The sequence below is a fragment of the Lucilia sericata genome, unplaced genomic scaffold (assembly GCF_015586225.1).
Source record: "Lucilia sericata isolate MDLA Ls3-8-SP2 unplaced genomic scaffold, ASM1558622v1 Contig000113F_arrow, whole genome shotgun sequence".
Taxonomy (NCBI): domain Eukaryota; kingdom Metazoa; phylum Arthropoda; class Insecta; order Diptera; family Calliphoridae; genus Lucilia; species Lucilia sericata.
Window position 1 is genome coordinate 331,029 of NW_023994145.1, and position 21,228 is coordinate 352,256.

Sequence of the window (21,228 nt, forward strand, 5' to 3'; positions counted from 1 at the left end):
ACAGCACACGTACTAAGATGAAAAGAAATTCAAAGCTTTTTCTCTTATCATTTCCATTTTAACAGCCCTCATCAGGAAACTTTTATTTTTATTATTTTGTATATTGGGTTTGAAAAAATCTCCCATCGACCTACCACACAACCAACCCATTCATTTGGCTGCAATATACAAACGGCTCGCTCTGTGATCAGTGTAATTTCAAACGTACAACTGAGAGGTTGGTAAACGGAAAAAAAACGGTAAAAAAGTGAGTGTGTTTCACTAAAAAAATTATATGTAAATACTTTATAATTAAAAAATAAAAATCAAAAGTGAATTGAATGAGTAACGGTACAAAAAATAAAGAAATTTTCTACTCTACTCACCACCACCGTGTACCCCGCTGATTTTTTTTAATTTTGGTTGAGTGTACGAATTGTACAACTATTAAATGTACCATGATTATAAATGTATAAATGATTTGATTAAGTTCAACAACAAAAATGTGTTTCTTGGTTGCTTTTTGATTTTTTACGTTCATTTATTTTGTAATTTCTTTTATCTCAATTAATTTTATTAATATTTATTTCTGTTAACATTTGCATAATCAACGCGTGTAATACAAAATAAAAACAAAATAAATGAAATGTTAATAATTATTTGTGTTGGTTGAATACCATTGTCATTAAACAAAAATATTTACATATAATTTTCTTTTTCAACACTCGCACCTATTGACAAAAAATTTGCGCTAAAAAAAGAAACGCGTAAAAAATGAAAATGACAATTTTATTGTTTTTTCTAAATACAAGCGAATTTTCAAAAATATATTTATGGATGTAGATTGTTTTTGTACGAAAATAAATGATACAATAGAAAAAAAGAAAAGAATGTACGGAACGGAAAAATACTAATAGAAATACCTACTTTTTAATAGAAGACCAAAAAGTGTCATTTGAGTGTTTCGCAATCACTGTTTTATTTATGGATTTCTGTTTTCTTTTTTGTTTTTGTTTAGATGTTATAAATTTTCCATTGTAAACAAACGAGAATTTAAGGAAATAAGTGAACAAAATAAAATTGCAAAGCAAAAGTATTTAAAAATTAATAAATCTACTTTATTTTTATTTAAATATTATTCAGTAATTCCATTTACTAGATATTTTTTTAATTAAAGAAATTGCTATTTAAAAAATCAAATACAACTTGCTGTTTTGTAATGGTCTCATGTAAATAAAAAAACAAATCACAAGAGAAATTTTTGTCTAAGTATTTGTGTATGTGTAATGCTCTCTTCTATCATAAAGCCGGTCTGTCATAACATTTAATAGTGAATCAAGTTGTTATAGTTGTTGATATTTCAAATTAACATACATACATAAGTAAATAAAAACAAAAATAAAAAAAATTATTGTCGTGGTTCGAATCGAGTTTAACAACAATTGAAATATTAAAAAAAAAAACAAAGCAATACACTAATAATAATAACAATAAAATTAACAATAACAACAATCAGTAAAAGGTAAAAGTCCACTATAAAGTTTTAGGTACTTTAAGTTATGGTCACATTAGGCAAATATTTAATGAAATTTATGTAAACTCAGGTCATGTTTATTTGAATTTTGTTCCAGTTTTATTAAAATATTTAATTTTTGTTACAACACTTTAATATCTACTAAATTTACTATGTACTCAGCAAAAACTTTCATTGAACTGTAGTGAGTTAAATAGCTTCTCATTACTTATTTATTAGCATTTTAACTCATTATTTTAACACGGAGATGACATTGGAGGCAAGTACTTACCATGCTCGCTTACAAATAACTACAAATAGGAGTTAAAAAGTACTCAAAGTTCTCTAAAATCGGCTCTTTTTTATAAACCGCTACCTGTAAACAGAAGAATGTATTTTTTTACATTCCAAATAAAATTTAGTCTTTTGCAAAACTTTATGTTGTAAAGTTCTCGTAAAGTAGGCTTTTATAATTAAAAATACGCATGTGCCAATTTATGTTTAATGCCGAATTTATTAATAACATCTTCCCTAATAACCCACGCTTCTGCACGCTTTGTAGAATGTCTGCTTAAGTAATTATATTAAAAGTCTTAGGATAAGAATTTATCAATTTTTTTATGAAAATTTGTTTTATAAAACTTTGATAAACTCCTATGAATATATCCCTAAAACTTTTATAATAATTTCCTACGACTGAAGATCTTCTAATATGACTTTAACGGAAGACCATCTTATATACATCACGTTATAGGTCTTCTTATAAGCGTTCAGCGAAAGATCTTCTAATAGGCCTACAACGGAAGACAGTTTAATAGGCCTTTTTAAGTAAGCCTTCTATCAGCCCTTTAATAGAAGCGAGAAGGCAAGCACTTGGCTGACAATGACAGGCCGTGTAAAATTGAAATGATTTTGAAATGCAGAGGGGTGTGCTTGTGTCTGCAAAATAATGCCTTTAGTTAGGCCTCTTTACTGCCTCTTTTTCCCGCTGGGTAGTTTCGTTTTAAAAACAAACAAAAATTCTCACAGAATACGAACCTGGGCTTCTTGTTCGTTAGTTCGCTGTCTTACAACACCACTGCATAGTTATTTTATTGTAGGTCCTATAATGGTTTTCACACAGAAAAAGTATGTCCTTTTAGTGGGTATAAAATGCATTTGCTAGCTCGGGATCCAATAAAATGTTAAAAAATAAAACGGCAAAACTCGAAGAAAGATGATTTAGCAGAGTTTAAACATTTATTTCAAAGTCGACAGGTTGGACTTTTAGAGGATACTTATTTCCTTTTAATAAATTATCCGATGTATTCCTATAGTTTAGCTTAGGTTAAGAAGGGTTATTCACCATAAAAAGGTACAACTTCATTCGGAGACCATAAGGTCTATTGTGATTACCTTCATTTTCGCATAACCTGCAATAGTCCGGTATATTACTGTCCCACTTAATGACAACTGCTCGAATTGGACAATACCCCATTAGCATCCCTATTAGGATCCTTGTATCCTGTCCAATACGTATCCTGGTAGTCTTTACAGAATGCGTTGACCATCAGGCCTTCGATATTTTGCAATCCATTCTACTGACGTTGGAGGCAACTACTTAATATGCTCGCTTATAAATAGGGAGTTAAGTAAGGGCTTACTACGATTGCCTGCAAAAAGGGAGTTAAGTAAGTAGACTTGTTTCTGAGAAAAAATTACCTACGAGTATACGCCCACTGCGTTTACTATTAGTTTTCACAAAAAAATTTTTCGTTTGTATTAAAAATATAGTTCGAAAACATGTCAAGTCTAAAAAGTAAGTACTTACATAATATATTATTTGTAAGTCATTACTAGACTCCTTCTAAGTAATGCAGACGATATTACATTTTTATGATTTCTTTCGATTTTTAAAATTGGTCACGGTCAAAATTCCCTTATTGACATCACTTTAATAGCTTAGACAAATGTCTACAGACATATTAGCTAATGTATGTACATATCAAAAATTTTCTTAATTATGTTTAGATTAGTACAAATCTCTTTTATGTATTTATAAAAAAACAAGACACAACCTTTTAAAGAATGAAATGTTTTAAAATAGCTTTAACAAAAATAAATCAAAATTGAACACGTAATCTTTAAACTATTTTTTAATCTTTTTCGTTTAAAACGAATGACAATCGTTTTAGTTTTAGTGGAAATTTTTAATATTTTAAAGTCACGCCACTTTAAACGTGCGGAACAAACAAATAGGCAGTTAGTTTTCCATCTTTTTCGATTCATAGTTTAATTTTTTATTACTATATTGTAAATTTAATCTTATAATAAAAATATTAAATAAATTGAGAAAAAAAAAGAAAATTAAATTTTAAATGGAAAATTGTTTCTATACAGTCATTCGCAAAAATTATTGGTCGTTTTCACTCACAATACTAAAAGATTGATAATTCAAATTAAATTTCTATGGAAACAAATTTGTTGATAACTAGAATTGTTACCAATTGAGTAATTCTTAAGAAGGTGTTTTAATTTTAATTGTTACAGCAACAAAACACTTATAAAACAATTTGTTTTATTAGGTTGATAACACTTTTGTCGTCAAATTAACGAAACACATTTTGCTAATATGAACTTCCGAATTTGTTGTAATTTAGCATGATGACTATTCAATTTCAGCAAACATTTGAAATTATTTAAAAATAGTAATTTTTCATATTCATTGGTTTGTTATGAATTCTCTCTACAGCAGATACTTCGCAGTTGGTTACATAAACTAAAACATTCGATTTTGTGATGAAAATTTGTATTTTTTGTTTGTTATCGTAAAAATTCGTGCTATTAGTTTTTTTTATAACCAATTATTATTTTAATTATTAGTTTTTATAACCTAATGAATATTTATCGCACTAAAATCGCCGAAGTGGGCAAATTTTTTTCTTTTATAATTAAGATTTTGATTAATTAAAAACAGTGATTTACGATTAAAAAGAAACGCTTTCAAAGTTCAAAGTCCGTTAATGATAAACCTGAGAAATATCTGTATATTTGTATGTAACGGTTCCCAAATATGAATTCACCGAATTTTCTAAAAAAGTTTGTATTAAATGAAAATATATTATATATCGAGATACTATAATTTATACTACATCAAATCCGGAGATATACTACTTTCGAATATGTTGTGCGCTGCTTTACATGTTGGTGATATAAACCTTGTTTAGTGATCTATGAAGGTATTATCGTCCGATATTGAGTTACTCAGTTAATTAGTATGAATTTTTCAATCATCATTGACGATTATTTCCAAATACCCTAGTATCCATATGATTTAAAACTTATCTCTAGAAGAGTAAGCGGTTAATGTTCTCTTACAGTCTAAAACGGCTATAGATTTTAACTTTATCACCTTATATCGCTCTAATTACATTTTGACTGTCTATAAGTATGTTAACCGCTGTTGGCTCCATGTATATTCTAATATAGTTTATAGTTTTTTGTGTTGTGGGTTTTCACTGTAGAATCCCAGGCCCGTTTTGTTACTCGTGGGAAGATCTCAACAGTACAACTGCCTCGAACGATTTCACCAAGGCACTTTAGAAGGTTTCTACATTTACATCATTCTCTCTTTTTCGACAAAAGTTTCCTTAGTAAGGTCCCGCACATTGTCCAATCAGTTTTAGACTTATTCCGAAATTTAATAGGTTTTGGCGGATGCCGAAATTTTATGTACGTATGGTCTGAAATACAGCTCTGAACATATAATTATGTCTAATACTTTTCCCTGATTCTATTCGCTAATGGAAATTTTTGAAATACACTTTGAAAGCTCTGTATATGAAGGTCAAATACGTAGTTTTATCCACTTTCCATTTTAAACCAGACTTGCAGCAAGAACACTTGTCTAATGTAAACGTAGACTAGCATTAATATTACGTATTTAATTATTTTGAAAAATGCCTTAAAAGCCTTTAAATTTCTTATCAATAGAGTAATTGCAAAATAAAAAAATGTTGACAAGAATTAAAAAAAAAATACAATACAATTGTTAATTAATTTCTTAAAAGATCTATGAACAAATATTGTCGAATTAAATATTGTGCAAAAGTGTTTTTAAAAAGCGCCTGTGTTTAAATTGTACTATCTCCCGTTTTTAGCATTTTTTATGTTAGTCAATATTGTTTATTTAAATTTTTTTTTAATACTTGCATACAAACATATGTACATAATATGTATCACTTTTTGGTTATACATTACATATTTGCAAATTAAATGTATTTATTTTTCTTTTTACAATATTAATGAATATTATAATTCGCATTTAACATTTTAAACATACGGAAAACATTGTTATCTGTCATTATTTTTCGATGTAGTTGCACTTGGACTTTGAAGTTTCCAATACAATTTACTTTAAAAATCTATATTTATACCGTAAACAAAGAAACTTTACGTTGTTGTCTAAAATTTATGAATTGCATTACATTTTTTTGTTTTCACCAAAATTATATAGTTTTTATATAAAAACTGACCTATACTTAAAGTACTTGGTTTAGGTATTATACTGGTGGAATAGTGATAGTTTTTATACATACATATTGGGTTTTCGTATTCGGATGTATAGTAGATTACATTGACTTAATTTAATAGTTATAGTCCAGGAAAATATTGGGTTTGTTGCGGAATTTTAGGTAGCTAAATGAAAATTAGCACATAACTTCTCCTTAAGGTATTTTCAGACTACAATACTGAGTATTAACACACTTCAAATTAAAAATATTATGAAAATAATTCGCATTTTCAAAAAATCAATCCGAAAAATACATTTTATGTTTACACTATAATATTTGTAATATTTTTTATCCAATTTTCAATTATTTATGCACTTTTCGTTCTTATTTTTAATGTATTTTACACTTTTTGTTTGTTTTTTATTGTATTTATAAAATACATACCGAATACGTTTGAAAATAAAAAGTTTTTGAATTGTTTTAAAAAATTTATGAATACCGACCGTATGCCAAAAAAATCAGTAATATTTTTGAAAATAAAATTACAAATTATATTTAGACTAGTAAATTGTATTATGATACAAAAATTTTTGACAAGTATTAATACTAAGATTGTAGTCTGAAAATACCTTTAATATTAATAGTAAGGGATTAAAAGTCACCATTAAGGGCCAATATTTAGGTGAAAGATTAGCGATTAAATTAAAATTAATTCTCGAAAGATGTTTTTGAGTACTCAATTAGTTAATTTTGTTTGCAAGTTTAAGCGCCCAATAGAGGTGGTTTAATCTTAAGCACGAAATGCAAAAGTGTAAACAGCTGATGCAAAAAAATTAATAATATTTTTATAAATATAAACATTAAAATGTTCTATTTATTGATTAGTATAAATTATGGACACTTCAAAATAAATTTTTTTGTTTTTAATTTAAGTTTTCATTAATTTTCATATTAAATTTACAATTGTCTTCTTATTTTTTATAAAATATGCATTGTTTTGATAACAGTGACATTTTCTGTTGTTTTGTATGGCAACACTGCGAAGTTTAATCTTGTACTCAAAAACATCAAAGGGGATTAACATAAGATTAAATTTATTTTTAGATTAACTAATCTGATTATTAATTGACATTTGATTACCATCTCAAAAACCCGCTCTAATATGACCAAAAATCTGTTTTTTAATTAATTAATTCTTATTGCCCATAGCGCAATTTAAAAATGGCTACAAGATATTTGATGGGAATATTTCTCTAAATATGTAACCTTTGGCCGCCAATATCTCGCTTAGCATACACAGCGATATTCTTGAAATTTTCACTTTATGTTCCTCTATATCTGGAAGGAACAATAGGCTACTATTTTCAAATTGCAATTGGGAAGGTTGCCACGCCCACATCTTCAAAAGTAGAATATCGCGGAATATGGTATAACTAGAGTCCTCAAAATTTGTATGGACAATTTTGACATCCATATGAATATTTAAAGGAAAAAGGGGAGGACTAGCATAAGGGGGCGTGGCACCTCCCATATGAATTAAATACAAAAATGTGTATATCTTGGAAAGTATTAGAGCTAGAATTACGGGTAACATTGAAATCCATATAAACAATTTGAAGGAAAAATGGGAGAACTAGAAATAGGGGGCGTGACACCTCCCATATGAATTAAATACAAAAATGTGAATATCTGGAAAAGGCTTAGAGTTAGAATCCTTAAATTTTGCACGAACAACATTCATTTAAACATTTACGTAATAAATTGGCGTATTAGCAATAGGGGGCGTGGCACCTCTCATAGGAATTAAATATAAAAAAATTCTAATATATTTATGTGGGACGTCATTGGAACTAGAATCCTCAAATTTTGCACGAAAAACTTTGTCATCCATGTGAACGTTTGGATAGTAAATTGGAGGATTACAAATAAGTTGTGTGGCACCTCCCATATGAATTAAATACAAAACTCCTTAAAACTGAAATTCGTATATCTGGGAATAAATAAAAGCTGGACCACTAAAATTGTATATGGGAAATTTTTATATTCATATAAACATTCAAGAAAATGAATCTACGAACCATAAATAATGGTCGTGATACTTTTTATACAAAAATTTAAAAATGTGTATAATGTTAGTGATTTCTCCCATGAAAAGTAAATTAATAGGTAAAGAGATTTTTATTTATATTGCTTTTAGGATAGCAAAGTACACTGGGTATAGCTAGTAAGATATAAATAACATGGTATACTTTTCAGAGTCAGATCGTATTATATTTGACTATGTATAACCATTAACCTAAAAATGCATTTCCGAAGTCTCCTAACGGTATTTTAATTTATGGATGGGAGTGTGTCATGGTTTTAATATTTATCACAACTGAATGACAAGCTTATTGACTTTTGCAATTAATTGTTTAAATTGACTTTAGAGGTAATTCCGAACTTGTTGGCTTTTGCAATTAATTGTTTAGGATGACTTTAGTGGAAATTCCGAATATATCCACATGCACATGATTAATTATTATTATTTTGACAGTTAGAAAATAAAAACATATTTTTTATTTGGAAATTTCCTTTAAAAAAGTATGGCAATGAAAGGTTTTTAGAAGACATCGTGGTGGCAAGTAAAAAATAAAATATTTTGATAAAAATATATACAGCTGTTTATCATGCCATTTATTACGTATTTTATGCACATTGCGTGGGATTCATCACTGAGAAGACGTCACCTTTAAGTATTTTCCTGCGAAATTTAAAATCAAAATTCGTATAGCATGTTTTTTCTAAATTTTAAATAGCAATTAGAGTGATCGTTTAATAAAGTGTTTATTTGAATTCTTATTAATCAAAAAATAATTAATTTTTTGGGGCTACATTTCGGGATTTGCACATATGATGTGATGCACTTTTATTTGGAATTTGGGTTTTATGTCAATCAATTTGTTGAACGATAATAACTTTTACATACAGATAATTAATTATTAAGTCAAAACATGTGTAAATATAATTTATTAGAATTAACAATGACATACATATTTTTTACAAAAGCTTTTTAGTTTTAAAATAATAAATTATTTAAAATAATGCTTGTGATGAATTTTTGAATAAAGATGTTTCACTTGAATTGAATTACTGATAGAAGTTCTAAATTTTATGCCTCAATTATTTTTTAGATTGAAATATAAAACTTTAATAGTTTCTTATTAAAACTTTTATTGTATAAGCTTATTATATTTTAATAATTTGATTTTTTTAATTTTCCAGATGAAGGAATATCAGCAATTTGAAAAGTTCCATTTTCATTGGGCAGATTACTTAGTATTTGTATCTATGATTATTTTATCAACCAGCACTGGTATATATTATGGATATTTCAGGTAAATAAAATATCGGGTTTTTATTGGACTGAGTACAAAAAAATATACATAGTACATATATACGACGCATATCAACCATTCTATCAGAAGGCGATCAAAAATAAATACATTTGTTTTAAAATTTTCGGCTTAAAAGCGATCATTTGTAGTAAACGTCAAAATTCAATCATTCAGAAAAAACTTTAGAATTAAATCTTAGGGAATGCGTTTACAGGTTTTGAGGGTTCATTAAAATATAATTTAATTCAATTTAATTTAAAACAAGTATAAAGTTATAGTCGGGCGAGGCCGACCATATAATAACCTACACCAGTTATAAAAATAAAATGTGTTTTAGTGTTCATAATAAAGCATTTAAGTGTATTGTACCTTGTCTCAGATATACTTTAGCCATTTTTTGTTGAATAAAATTGTGTACATTTAAGTCATATTTCGAAGGGGGCTTTGTATAGGACTAGGGTCAAATGAGGCCCTATCATCAAAAATTCATCAGGGTCATGAAGGCTAGTATAGAACTTAGTTTTGCAGCTTTTTGTCGAGATACGAGTATATTGAACATAGTTATGAACTTAAAAGCCCTATTCGGGGGGTTCAATTCATTTTCAAAAGGATTCGTCTCTAGTACAATAGAAGATCATGTGCAAAATTTCATTGAATTATTCTCAAATTGCGACCAGTACTTTGATTACAGGTCGCAAACCGCAAGGGTTTACATGCCCTTTTCGGAGGTTCAATTGCATGAGGGCGAGATGCAGTAATGGACCGATCATAACCTTTTTCAATAGGCTTCGTTACGGAGACAATAGAAGATCATGTACTAAATTTCATTGAATTATCTTCAAAAATGCTACCTGTAGTTTGATTACAAGGTTTACATGGACGGACGGAATGACGGACGGACATAGCTAAATCGACTCAGAAAATGATAGGACCAATATTATTGTGCTTTACAGACATCAGCACAAACCCAATATACCCTCAACACTAAAGTGGTGTAGGGTATAAAAATAGTTTAAGAATTCCTATGAACTTTTAAGTTCAATTGATGTCAATTCGATTTAGCTGAAACAGACATGATTATAACTAACATTAGCTAATCATTGGAGATCCTTTATTAATACAAATATTTTGAATCATCGAACCAATGCATAGCCGATGATTCAACAATGATGCTTCATTGGGTTTAACTATTACTTTAAAGTTGAAACTATTTTTATTACAAATTTTTTAATAGTATTATCCAAGAAAAGTTATAATAAATATTAATTTACATATTTTTCAAATCTTTTTTTTCGTATTCGGTCCGATATTAAATTTGTACTTTCAAACCGATTTTATATTTCTAACTTTATTTTAATAAGTTTGATTCACTCATAAACTTTATTTAATTCCAATTACAGAAAAGAAAAAATCGTCAAAGAATTGCAACAAGAAGATGTCGACAATAAAGATAAGATTAAAACCGATTTCGGTTCAACAAAAATGAGTGAATATCTGTTGGGTTCAAGAAAATTAAAAATATTTCCAGTTGCAATGAGTTTGGTTGGTAGGTAAGTGATATATTTCGCATGAAACTCTCATACAATAATACTATGTTTTGTATTTTGTAACCCTTTCAAAAGTTATGTTTCTGGAGTGACTATTTTGGGAACCGTATCGGAAATCTATAATTTTGGCACCCAATACTGGCTGATAATTGTGTCTATATTTTGTATGTCAATTGTTGTTTCCAAAGTATATTTACCAGTTTTTGCAGCACTACGTGTGGGATCTTCATATGAGGTAGGTTAGAAGTTAAATTGAAATTTAAATAAAATACTGACCCCCATTATCACAATATCTGGTTATATATTATCGTAAGGTTAGATTGACAGTTTTCATACAAAAAATATTTTCACCGGCAGAATATCTACGGGTTAAACGATAACCGGAGGTGGTGTTAACGGGGCTGAAAAGAATAGTTTAATTTCAATTAAGTTGGATGGATAAATTTAACACTGTTTTTTTGTTGAAATGTTAGTATTTAGATTAGTATTAAAACTTTTTTCTATATTTGGTGCGAAATTGTTGAAAAGATAAACAACCACCCAGCAAAAACAATACGACAAAGTTGTTTAATCAGCGGTTAAAATGCAGATAAAGTAGTTTGATTAAGGTATAATTTAAACATAAATGTGTCATTGGAGATCAAATTCGATGATTCGAAAACGATAATTTATGGGTTAAAGCTATTTGGGTTATACATGGGGCAATTTCGTGTTAACTTTTAAAACTTTTACTATTGGATAGTGGGCCAGACATAATTTTTCAACTCTATCGGCTATGAACTGCCGAAGTTAGAGGGAGTCAAAGGGGCACTTTATGGTCATATAGGGGTTTTTTCAAGTGAGTGTAACTGTTCACCTATTGGTCCTAGCAAAATTGTCCAAAGGTCTTTAGATATCTATTTCTTGAATCTTTCCAAAACAAATTTAAATTTTTTTCATTTTAAATTATTTTTTTTTTTTTTCAAAGTGGCTTGTTATAAAGTTATAACACTAATATGCATCTCTGAATAAATTTTTGAAGTTTTAATGAAATTTGCGGAATAATTTGAAGACATTTAGAATGTGATTTTTATGTTATTTTTTAAAAAATCATGAAAATGACTCAGTTTGTACTACTTCAACATTGTTTTGCTGGGTAATTGTCAAAATTGATATGTATTTTTGTAGGGTACTTATAACTAAAATCTATATAACGAAGTCATAATTGTTCTACATACAATTTAGATTTACTTGCCAATTCTGTTTAATTGTATGTATGTAGTAATAAAAAACAACAAATAAACACAATATTCAAGTGGGGATACAATCTCGTGATGGACTTTGCTCGATTGGTGTATAAGATATTGTGTTGTGACACTAAAGCTTCCAGCGGCGTCTCAGACAATTTTTATCGTTATATACAAATTTCTCTATCTTTATATGTATGAACGAAGTAATTAGTGATATTTAATTGAAACGTTTTGACACAGAAATTTCATAAATAAAACTAATTTACTCACATGTTTCCTTATGGAAATGGACTTTGTTATTGTTTATCCATTGCAAAACAATCAATCAAAATAAATTTATTTAAAAATATTCAAACAATTTTATCAAAATTCTACTGCAATATGATAAAATTGCAATACTAGCTAGTTGTTTGACTAAATGTTTATATTTTTATCTGTTAAAGAAAACATTAACGATTAAAAATAATTTCTAAATAATATTTCATTATCAGTCCCAAACTGTAGACTCAAAGATGTATTAAGTTTTATGAATCAAGTAGATAAAGTATTTTTTATTATAGCTAATTAGTTTTTATGGATTTATTAACGCCTTTGCTAATTGGTTATGTTTTTTCGGCTTTATTTGTTTGGGGGTTTTTGACTGCTAATATAATGTTAGAACCAGACTGTTATGGTTTTTAATTTATTTTCGACAACACGCGTCTTTGTTTTTTGTTACCTTTGATAATTCTATGAAAAAGTATTTAAAATATACAAAAGAAATGTTTATCGAGCTTGTCGATTTCATGTAAATGAGAGACAAGCACTTAAAAATATACCCCGGAGGTAAATGACATCGGATTTGAAGTGTTAACTCATGTCTTTACAAAGGAAACATTTGATATTTGGGGTTTTGTAAAAAAAAACTTTACCTAGAGAATAATGTGATTTATTGTGATTCCCGGTTAAATAATTAATAAAATGTGAGAAGTTTTATTAAATTTGTTTCAAAAATATTGCCAATTACTGTGAAATCTAACACTTTATTTCATAAATCTCTGTTTTGAAAACAAAAAACTTCTTTATTGTAATTCGTATATGTATATTAGAGTTGACTAAATTTTTACAAAAAATTTATAAATTTATAAATATTAAAATCGTTTTTGTTGGAGGCCCCAGATATCATTGGAATCCAAATCTTTACTATTTGAAACCTTTAAAATTGGTCCATAAGTATCGGAGATAGATCATGGCAATTTCTGAAAATTTCAAATCGGCCCTAACAATTCCATATACATAGATTTGTATTTATTTTCTAAAAGGTTTTAGAAAATCGATTTGCGCCAAAATGACCTGAGTGAAACGTTTTTGTTATCAGAAGTTCTGATTGGGGGGTAATGACTACATTTTCAATTACAATTACATTTGAAGTAATTATAATTGAAGCATTACCATTACCATAATTACATGTAATTGTAATTGAAGTTTTGCCAATTACAATTATTTTTAATTGTAATTGAAGTTTTGCCAATTACAATTACTTGTAATTGTAATTGAAGAAATTCCAATTACAATTACTTGTAATTGTGAATTTTGTTCCTTATAATTACATGTAATTTGTAATTAGTAATACCTAAATTACAATTACAAGTAATTGTAATTGAAAATTTCAATTACAAATACAAGTAATTGTAATTGGCAAAACTTCAATTACAATTACAAATAATTGTAATTAGTTATTTGTTAATTACACATTACAAGTAATTGTAATTGGAAAAATTTCAATTACAATTACAAGTAATTGTAATTGGTTATTGTTCAATTACACATTACAACCCAGCAAAAAATAATTGATGTCATACTTTACAAACTACATCTTAATCACATCTTAAAATGCGATTACATATTTTTCACTTTTATAAACCAAATATTTCCTTACAAATGAAACCCCAGTTAAAAGTGAGGAAAGAGATGTGGAAAAGTCATTACAAATAACATATTTGAAGTACATCAAGATTTGGTGAAAGAGTAGTGAAATTTACATAAGCGTGTCATTAAGAGAATGTGTTTTATTTTTGACATCCAAATATCGGATTTTTACTGCTTCTAAAAATAAGATTAGATGTAGTTCAAAGTTGCCAAAAATGAACAACATCCCTCCAATGACACGCAAATGTAAAATTCATAGGTTTTACACCCGAATTTGAAGCACTTCGGAAGCACTTACTAGTTGTGATGAAAATTCTACATCTTTTTCCACACTTTTCTGCTGGGGTGTCATTGGATGTTGTTCAATTTTGACAACTTTGAACTACATCTTATCTTATTTTTAGAAGCAGTAAAAATTCGATATTTAAATGTTAAAAATAAACCACATTCTTTCAATGACATGTTTATATAAATTTCATTGTTTTTTCAGCAAAGTTTGATGTATTTCGAATAAGTTATTTGTAGTGACTTTTCTACATATCTTTCCTCACTTTTAACTGGGCTTTCATTTGTAAGGAAATATTTCCCAACAAAAACTAACCTAAGTCATACTTTACAAACGACATCTTATTCACATCTAAAAATGCGATAACATATTTTTCGCTTTTAGAAACCAAAAATTTCCTCACAAGTAATAACCCAGTTAAAAATGGGGAAATGAAATTTACAAAAGCCTGTCATTAAAAGAATGTGGTTTATTTTAACATCCAATTATCGTATTTTTACTGCTTCTAATAATAAGATTAGATCCAGTTCATAGATGTCAAAAATGAACAACATCCCTCCAATGACACGCTAATGTAAAATTCATAGGTTTTTCACCCGAATTTGAATCACTTCGGGTTACTAGTTGTGGTGAAAATACTACATCTTTTTCCACACTTTTTTTGCTGGGAAGTTATTGTAATTGACCTTGTAATTAATTACTTTGTGTAATCATTACCCCCCATGCCTGATCAGAACACTACTGGCTTAATACGTAGTGATAGGGAGTTACGCTAATGATCATATGTTTGACTCAAAAAATTGTTTTAATATAATCCCAGCAAAAAAAGTGTAGAAAAAGATGTAGAATTTTCATCACAACTAGTAACCCGAAGTGCTTCAAATTCGGGTGTAAAACCTATGAATTTTACATTAGCGTGTCATTGGAGGGATGTTGTTCATTTTTGGCAACTTTAAACTACATCTGATCTTATTTTTAGAAGCAGTAAAAATCCGATATTCGGATGTCAAAAATAAAACACATTCTCTTAATGATACGCTTATGTAAATTTCACTACTCTTTCACCAAATCTTGATGTACTTCAAATATGTTATTTGTAATGACTTTTCCACATCTCTTTCCTCACTTTTAACTGAGGTTTCATTTGTAAGGAAATATTTGATTTATAAAAGTGAAAAATATGTGATCGCATTTTAAGATGTGATTAAGATGTAGTTTGTAAAGTATGACATCAATTATTTTTTGCTGGGATGCACTAACATGAATTGTTTTTAAAATCTAATTTAAATTTTCTATTTATTCATACGCTGCTAAAAAGAATTCCCTTCAGACAATAACAATTTCATTCGAATAAATGAATTTAAAATCAAACAATAAGACCGACTCACAGTGGTCGAAATACACAAATCGGCGTCATTAAACACCAAACTGTATAAAATAGCTAAATTATCATTATTTTCGACTTTAAAACAAGTTAATAAATATGTAGACATTTTAGTTATAAAATTAATTTACGTCATTTGTGTCTTAAAGGAGGCTTTTATGACGAAGTTTCTGACATTTTTATAGAATCTAATGAAAGCGTGTACAATTTTGTAATTATTACACTATTGCCATTATGGGTAGTTGGAATTCAAATGGGCGGGGTCAGAAAGCACGCGTCTTTCGATAAATATTTAACAGCTTGATATTTAACTGTTATCTAAACATTGCAAGAATCAACTAATTAGAAATAATAATGATCGCGATCTGAATAGTGGGCGTAGTATCTTGTATTAAAATTAATATTTTTCTTTAATATGTATATAGAAGAAGTCGTGTCCCAAAACTGTGCACGAATAATTTAATATCCTTTTTACGTAATTTATATCAAAATGGGCGGAATTAAATTAGTGGGAGTGGCAACTCCAATAAAAACAGTTATTTTTTTATATGTTTAACTATTAAACAGAGTTTTTTCTTTTTTCTCTTCTCATTAAATGGTGTAGGTTATTAAAAATCAAGTGTTCAACTGAACAGTTGAATGTGGTGGGTATCATGGGAACCCTTACCAAATGCTGGACATTCGTTGGGATCGGCACGGTCTATGCGTGAGTAGTAGGCTCTGTTGCTCTATACCGATCTTAGTTGCGCCTTAACTATTCTTGTATTCCGCGGCAGGTTTTCTTATATGTCTGGTAGTAGGATCGGTTCGGTAAAATCCCCCATTTGTTATTACTATGGGCTAATCTCTGAATATTTCAAAAACTCCACCAACCGATCTTGGCACAGTAGTCTGGATTGTAGGGTTTCTAGGACAATATGTTCGAAGTTAGATCCAAAAGCAACCAGAGTGCTATTAAGACTTGACAGGAAGAGTATAAGGATTTTAGTAGGGGTAATAACCGGACACTGCGCAATTGGATCCTTTAGGTCGGTAACACACAGGATTTTTGCAGGTTGTGCGAGGACGAAGAGGAACTGGAGACAGTAGGGCATATTTTATGCCACTGTCCCAGAATACAGAGTCTGAGACTGAAATGGTTAGGCAAAAGATTCCACGATGAACTAAGAACATCTTAGGCGACATTCTGGGTTTCATCATTGGAATATTTTGGATTTTCAGATAACGGACATTTTGGGATTTTCCTTCCATGACCACTTTTATTCTTTGTTCTTTTTGGAGGATAATTCTCACTCTTCTCATCTTTCTCTTTTCTTCTGTCTTCTTTTTATTTTTCCTTGTTCTTTATTAAAGGGAATCAGAATTGAACTTTGGGTCTCCGATTGGAGATACCTTTGGTATACAAACTTTTTAAACTAAACGTCTATGATATTGGCCATTAAATATACTTATATCTGTTCTTTTTCCTTTCAGTATTTAGAGGTGCGTTTCAGTTCCGCTGTACGTAGTATTGCCTCTATAATGTTTGTGATGGATGAGGTAGGTCATATACATACACATACATTAAAAAAAAAACGAATATTAATTTATAAAATATTTACTTTTTTTAAAGATGTTTTTCTTGCCAATTATTTTATATGTACCTGCGATAGCATTTAATCAAGGTAAGTTTTTTTTTATAACACCATTAATAAACAATTTAAACAATTATTTTGATAAGGAAAATGTAAAAAATGTGATAAAGTAAATTTTTTGCATTTGTCTTTGTTATAGAAAATTTCTGTAATAATTGTTTTTTTTTTTTTATAAAATTATTATTATTCCCTGGAAAAATGTATTTAAAATAATTGTTAAACTTTTTCTTTAAAATTCTAGTAACTGGTATTAATATTCACATTATAAGTAGTGTGATCTGTGTAATTTGTGTATTTTATACACTAATTGTAAGTATTAATGATTTTTAAAATAAATTTTTTAAATTTTCTTTTAAATATATTTTTTTATGTTCTTCTGCAGGGAGGTATCAAAGCTGTGGTTCATACTGATGCTTGGCAAATTTTGGTCATGTTTTTATCAGTTTTGGTTGTAGTTATATTTGGTACTGTATATGCTCATGGCTTTGGTAATGTCTTCCAAAGTGCCTCTGAAGGTGGCCGCTTAATATTTGCCAAGTATGTTTATTAATGAAATATTTTTCCAAGTTAAAATATAAATTTTTTATATATTTTTCTATTTTGTAGTATTAACCCCTCGCCTTATGATCGCCAGACATTGTGGGGTGTTTTGATTGGTGGCTTCTTCTATTGGACTTCTTTTAATTCCGTTAATCAGACAATGGTCCAACGTTATATGTCATTGCCATCCTTGAAAAAGGCTCAATGTTCTATAGTTATTTTTACCGTTGGTATTGTGCTTTTCATATCTGTGTGTTGTTTCGCCGGCTTGTTGGTGTATAATTTCTATAAAGATTGCGATCCCTTGTCTTCCGGCTTAATCACGGTAAGGAAGCTTGCTGTTCGATATATTGTAAAAATTATATAAAATTGTTTATATTTGCAGCATGATGATCAACTTTTACCCGTTTATGTAATGCAAACTGTGGGAAATCTACATGGCATACCTGGTCTGTTCATAGCCGGTGTCTTTGGTGCTGCTCTTAGCTCGCTTTCGGTGGTTTTGAATTCAACAGCTTTGGTTATTTTGGAAGATATTGTTAAAGGCTGCTTCCACTTGAAATTATCCGAAAAGGCTTCCTCTATATTGGTAAAGAGTTGTATTATTGTTCTTGGAGGTGTGGCTGTATCACTTGTTTTTGTCTTAGAACAATTAAGCGGTATATTAAGTGTGGCCACTTCGGTGACTGCTATAGCTGCTGGCACAACTTGTGGTATATTTACATTGGGCATGTTAGTGCCATGGAGCAATAATAAAGGAGCTTTGGCTGGTGCCTTGGCAGGTGCTTTAATGTCTGGCTGGATTTCATTTGGTTCACAAATAGCCTTTGCCCAGGGTCAGGTGGTACCTGTTAAACTTCCCGTTTCTGTGTCGGATTGTCCTATTAGTGATTTTCCATTGTTTAGCAACAGTACTTCCAGTCCTGTAGACGAATCAGATGTCTTTCCTTTATATCGCCTGTCATTCCATTGGATTAATCCTATTGGTGTACTTACTACCGTTATAGTGGGCACAATAGTTTCATTCCTAACGGGTCCAACAGTAGTGAAGAAATTAGATGCTGATGTCATATCGCCAGTGATTCATAGGTAATTTTATAATTTTATAAGATCTTTTTTGAATTTTGTTTTTCATATAAAATATCGTTGATTAATTCTAATCTTGTGTTCAGCCTGAAGTATATTCTTAAAAATCATTCTCTGTGAATAATTCAGAAGCTTTTTTTTGGCTTAAAATTCCACTGATTTAATTCCCAAGAATGATTGTGCTTATTTTTTAAATCCTTTTATTAGAATTGAATGATCTTGCAATTTTAATTTAATTTTAAACAACGTAAAATGATTTTTTTTTTGATTTGATTAATTCAAATTAATTCATCATGATTAGGTACAGAATTTTCCAGGAATTTCATTGTTTTACAACCGGTTTATTTAAAAACTGATTAGTTTTTTATAAAATATTTTAAATTTTTTATATAAACAAATATTTGTTTACAAAAAGAATCAATGATTTTTTTAAAAGATAATTGAATTAAAAACAATTTAAAGAATTAATTCTAAAGCAGCTTTGACGCATAAAATCAATGATTTTAGAAAATGTATAACAACAATTTCTTTCTCATTTCCATTAACAGATTTTTACCAAAAGAATGTTTTCCACCATCGAGTACTGACGGCGATATAACAAGAGAAAATACCGCTCAAACATTAACCTATCTTTTAAGTGATGGCAGCAGCAAGTTAACAGATTTAGATGGAAGTACAGACAATAGTGAAAAATATTAAAGTGTTTATAGGAAAAACTATTAGAAATACCTTGCCAAATTTAGGGTTAAAAGCTAATTGTAAATTATGTGAATATAATCAACATGTTAATATATTATTGGTCATTTAAACATTAATTATTCTATATGTAAGTAATAATAATTTGTATTTATCTAAACACATGCTTGTATACAAACAAATTTCTTATTATTTTTTTCATTTCAAAAAGTGCAATTGTACAGGTACAATCCAAGCATATAAATCGTACATAATTTAAAGCTTTTATTTTTTATTACCAATCTTATTAGATTACATACACATAAATTATACTTATTATTTTGTTTAATAATTTAAGGCCCATTATTACAATTTGGCAATAACTAGAGGTAGGATTTTATAATACAGATAAATCGTTTCTAATTATTATAAACTTTAGTCAAAGAATATCGCTAAAGTACAAGGATATCTGCCTGCTTATCTTCCATTATACATAAATTAACGTGAAACAAATTATCGGCAATACAAAATCCTACCTTTAGTTACTACGAAGTTTTAGTAATGGACCTAAGTAATTTTTCATGTTAAATATTATTTAAGTTTTACAATATATTTAAAATTAGCTGAGAAAAGAAATGGCGTTTACTTAATAACATTTAAGACTATTTTTAATTTGTTTCTTGAACTGTTTAATTGGAGTTTGCTATTTTATCCATAAATTCTAACAAAAAATATATATTCCCCTTCTGAAAATATGTCTAAAGGCAGCTGCAATAATATCACGCCTTTTTTAAACTTTAAAAATTTATAACTTTTTAATAAAAAGCATTTAATAGGGTAATACAGGGAGTTATCTTAACATAATAATAATTGACCTCATTTCTGTAAATTTATAATAAAAAGATTTTTAAGAAACTAAAAATGTGTTAAACTATTACTATGAGTATAATATAATTAATATTATACTCAATATTAATTAATATAATTAATATTAAGTAAAATTTTAATTTAAAAATTTCCGCAATTTTTTTAATTATAAATTGTTTGAATCATTTTTGTTTTTGTGAAATGAACAGATTTTAAATATTTCCAAATTATTTGATCTTGTACTTATTATTTTAGTTATAATATTAAGTTAATTTCTAACGTTAATGTTTATTTCCTTTAAATGTAAGACATAAAACTAAATAAAAAAATAAGAAAACTAAGAAAAAAGTTTTGAAAAATGTAAATTTTAATGGTAATACCAATCTTCCATAAGGAGTTAATTACAATTTAAGGATTTTCCGGGAATGTGTACATTTGTATGAAACTTTGAACCAATTCTAATTATTTTTCAACAAAGCAACCATAAAAAGGTGCACATCCACTCGGAGATTCCCTTCAAAGAAAGTAAAGATCCAAAAACAGAGAAACAAGAATACTAGAAGAAAACAAGCAAGAAAGAAAACAGGTAGAGAGGAAAGATAAATGGAAAATATGTTCTATTCTCAAGGGGTTTTAACCCAGAAAATATACCGAGCCAATTCTTTAAAACCCAATCGTAGAAATGAGTGATTTCCCTAGAAAAAACCTAG

General features: G+C 28.5%; 1 protein-coding gene across 8 annotated transcripts; it reads left to right on the forward strand.

The window, feature by feature from the left end:
- The first annotated feature begins 160 nt into the window (after positions 1-160).
- Positions 161-21,044, forward strand: LOC119600404 (sodium-coupled monocarboxylate transporter 2). Of its 8 annotated transcripts, none has more exons than XM_037950600.1 (12): positions 171-247; positions 1,157-1,501; positions 9,250-9,362; positions 10,763-10,912; positions 10,985-11,144; positions 17,190-17,255; positions 17,329-17,380; positions 17,592-17,659; positions 17,733-17,887; positions 17,957-18,215; positions 18,276-18,979; positions 19,525-21,044. In XM_037950600.1, the coding sequence occupies exons 3-12, from the start codon at positions 9,250-9,252 to the stop codon at positions 19,673-19,675; spliced, it is 1,878 nt and encodes a 625-aa protein (XP_037806528.1). In that variant the 5' UTR covers positions 171-247; positions 1,157-1,501; the 3' UTR covers positions 19,676-21,044. The 8 variants fall into 8 exon arrangements, with proteins under 8 accessions (XP_037806533.1, XP_037806528.1, XP_037806529.1 ...); XM_037950601.1 differs by having other exon boundaries at positions 195-239; XM_037950604.1 differs by having other exon boundaries at positions 198-239; positions 1,287-1,501.
- Positions 21,045-21,228: the final 184 nt, after the last annotated feature.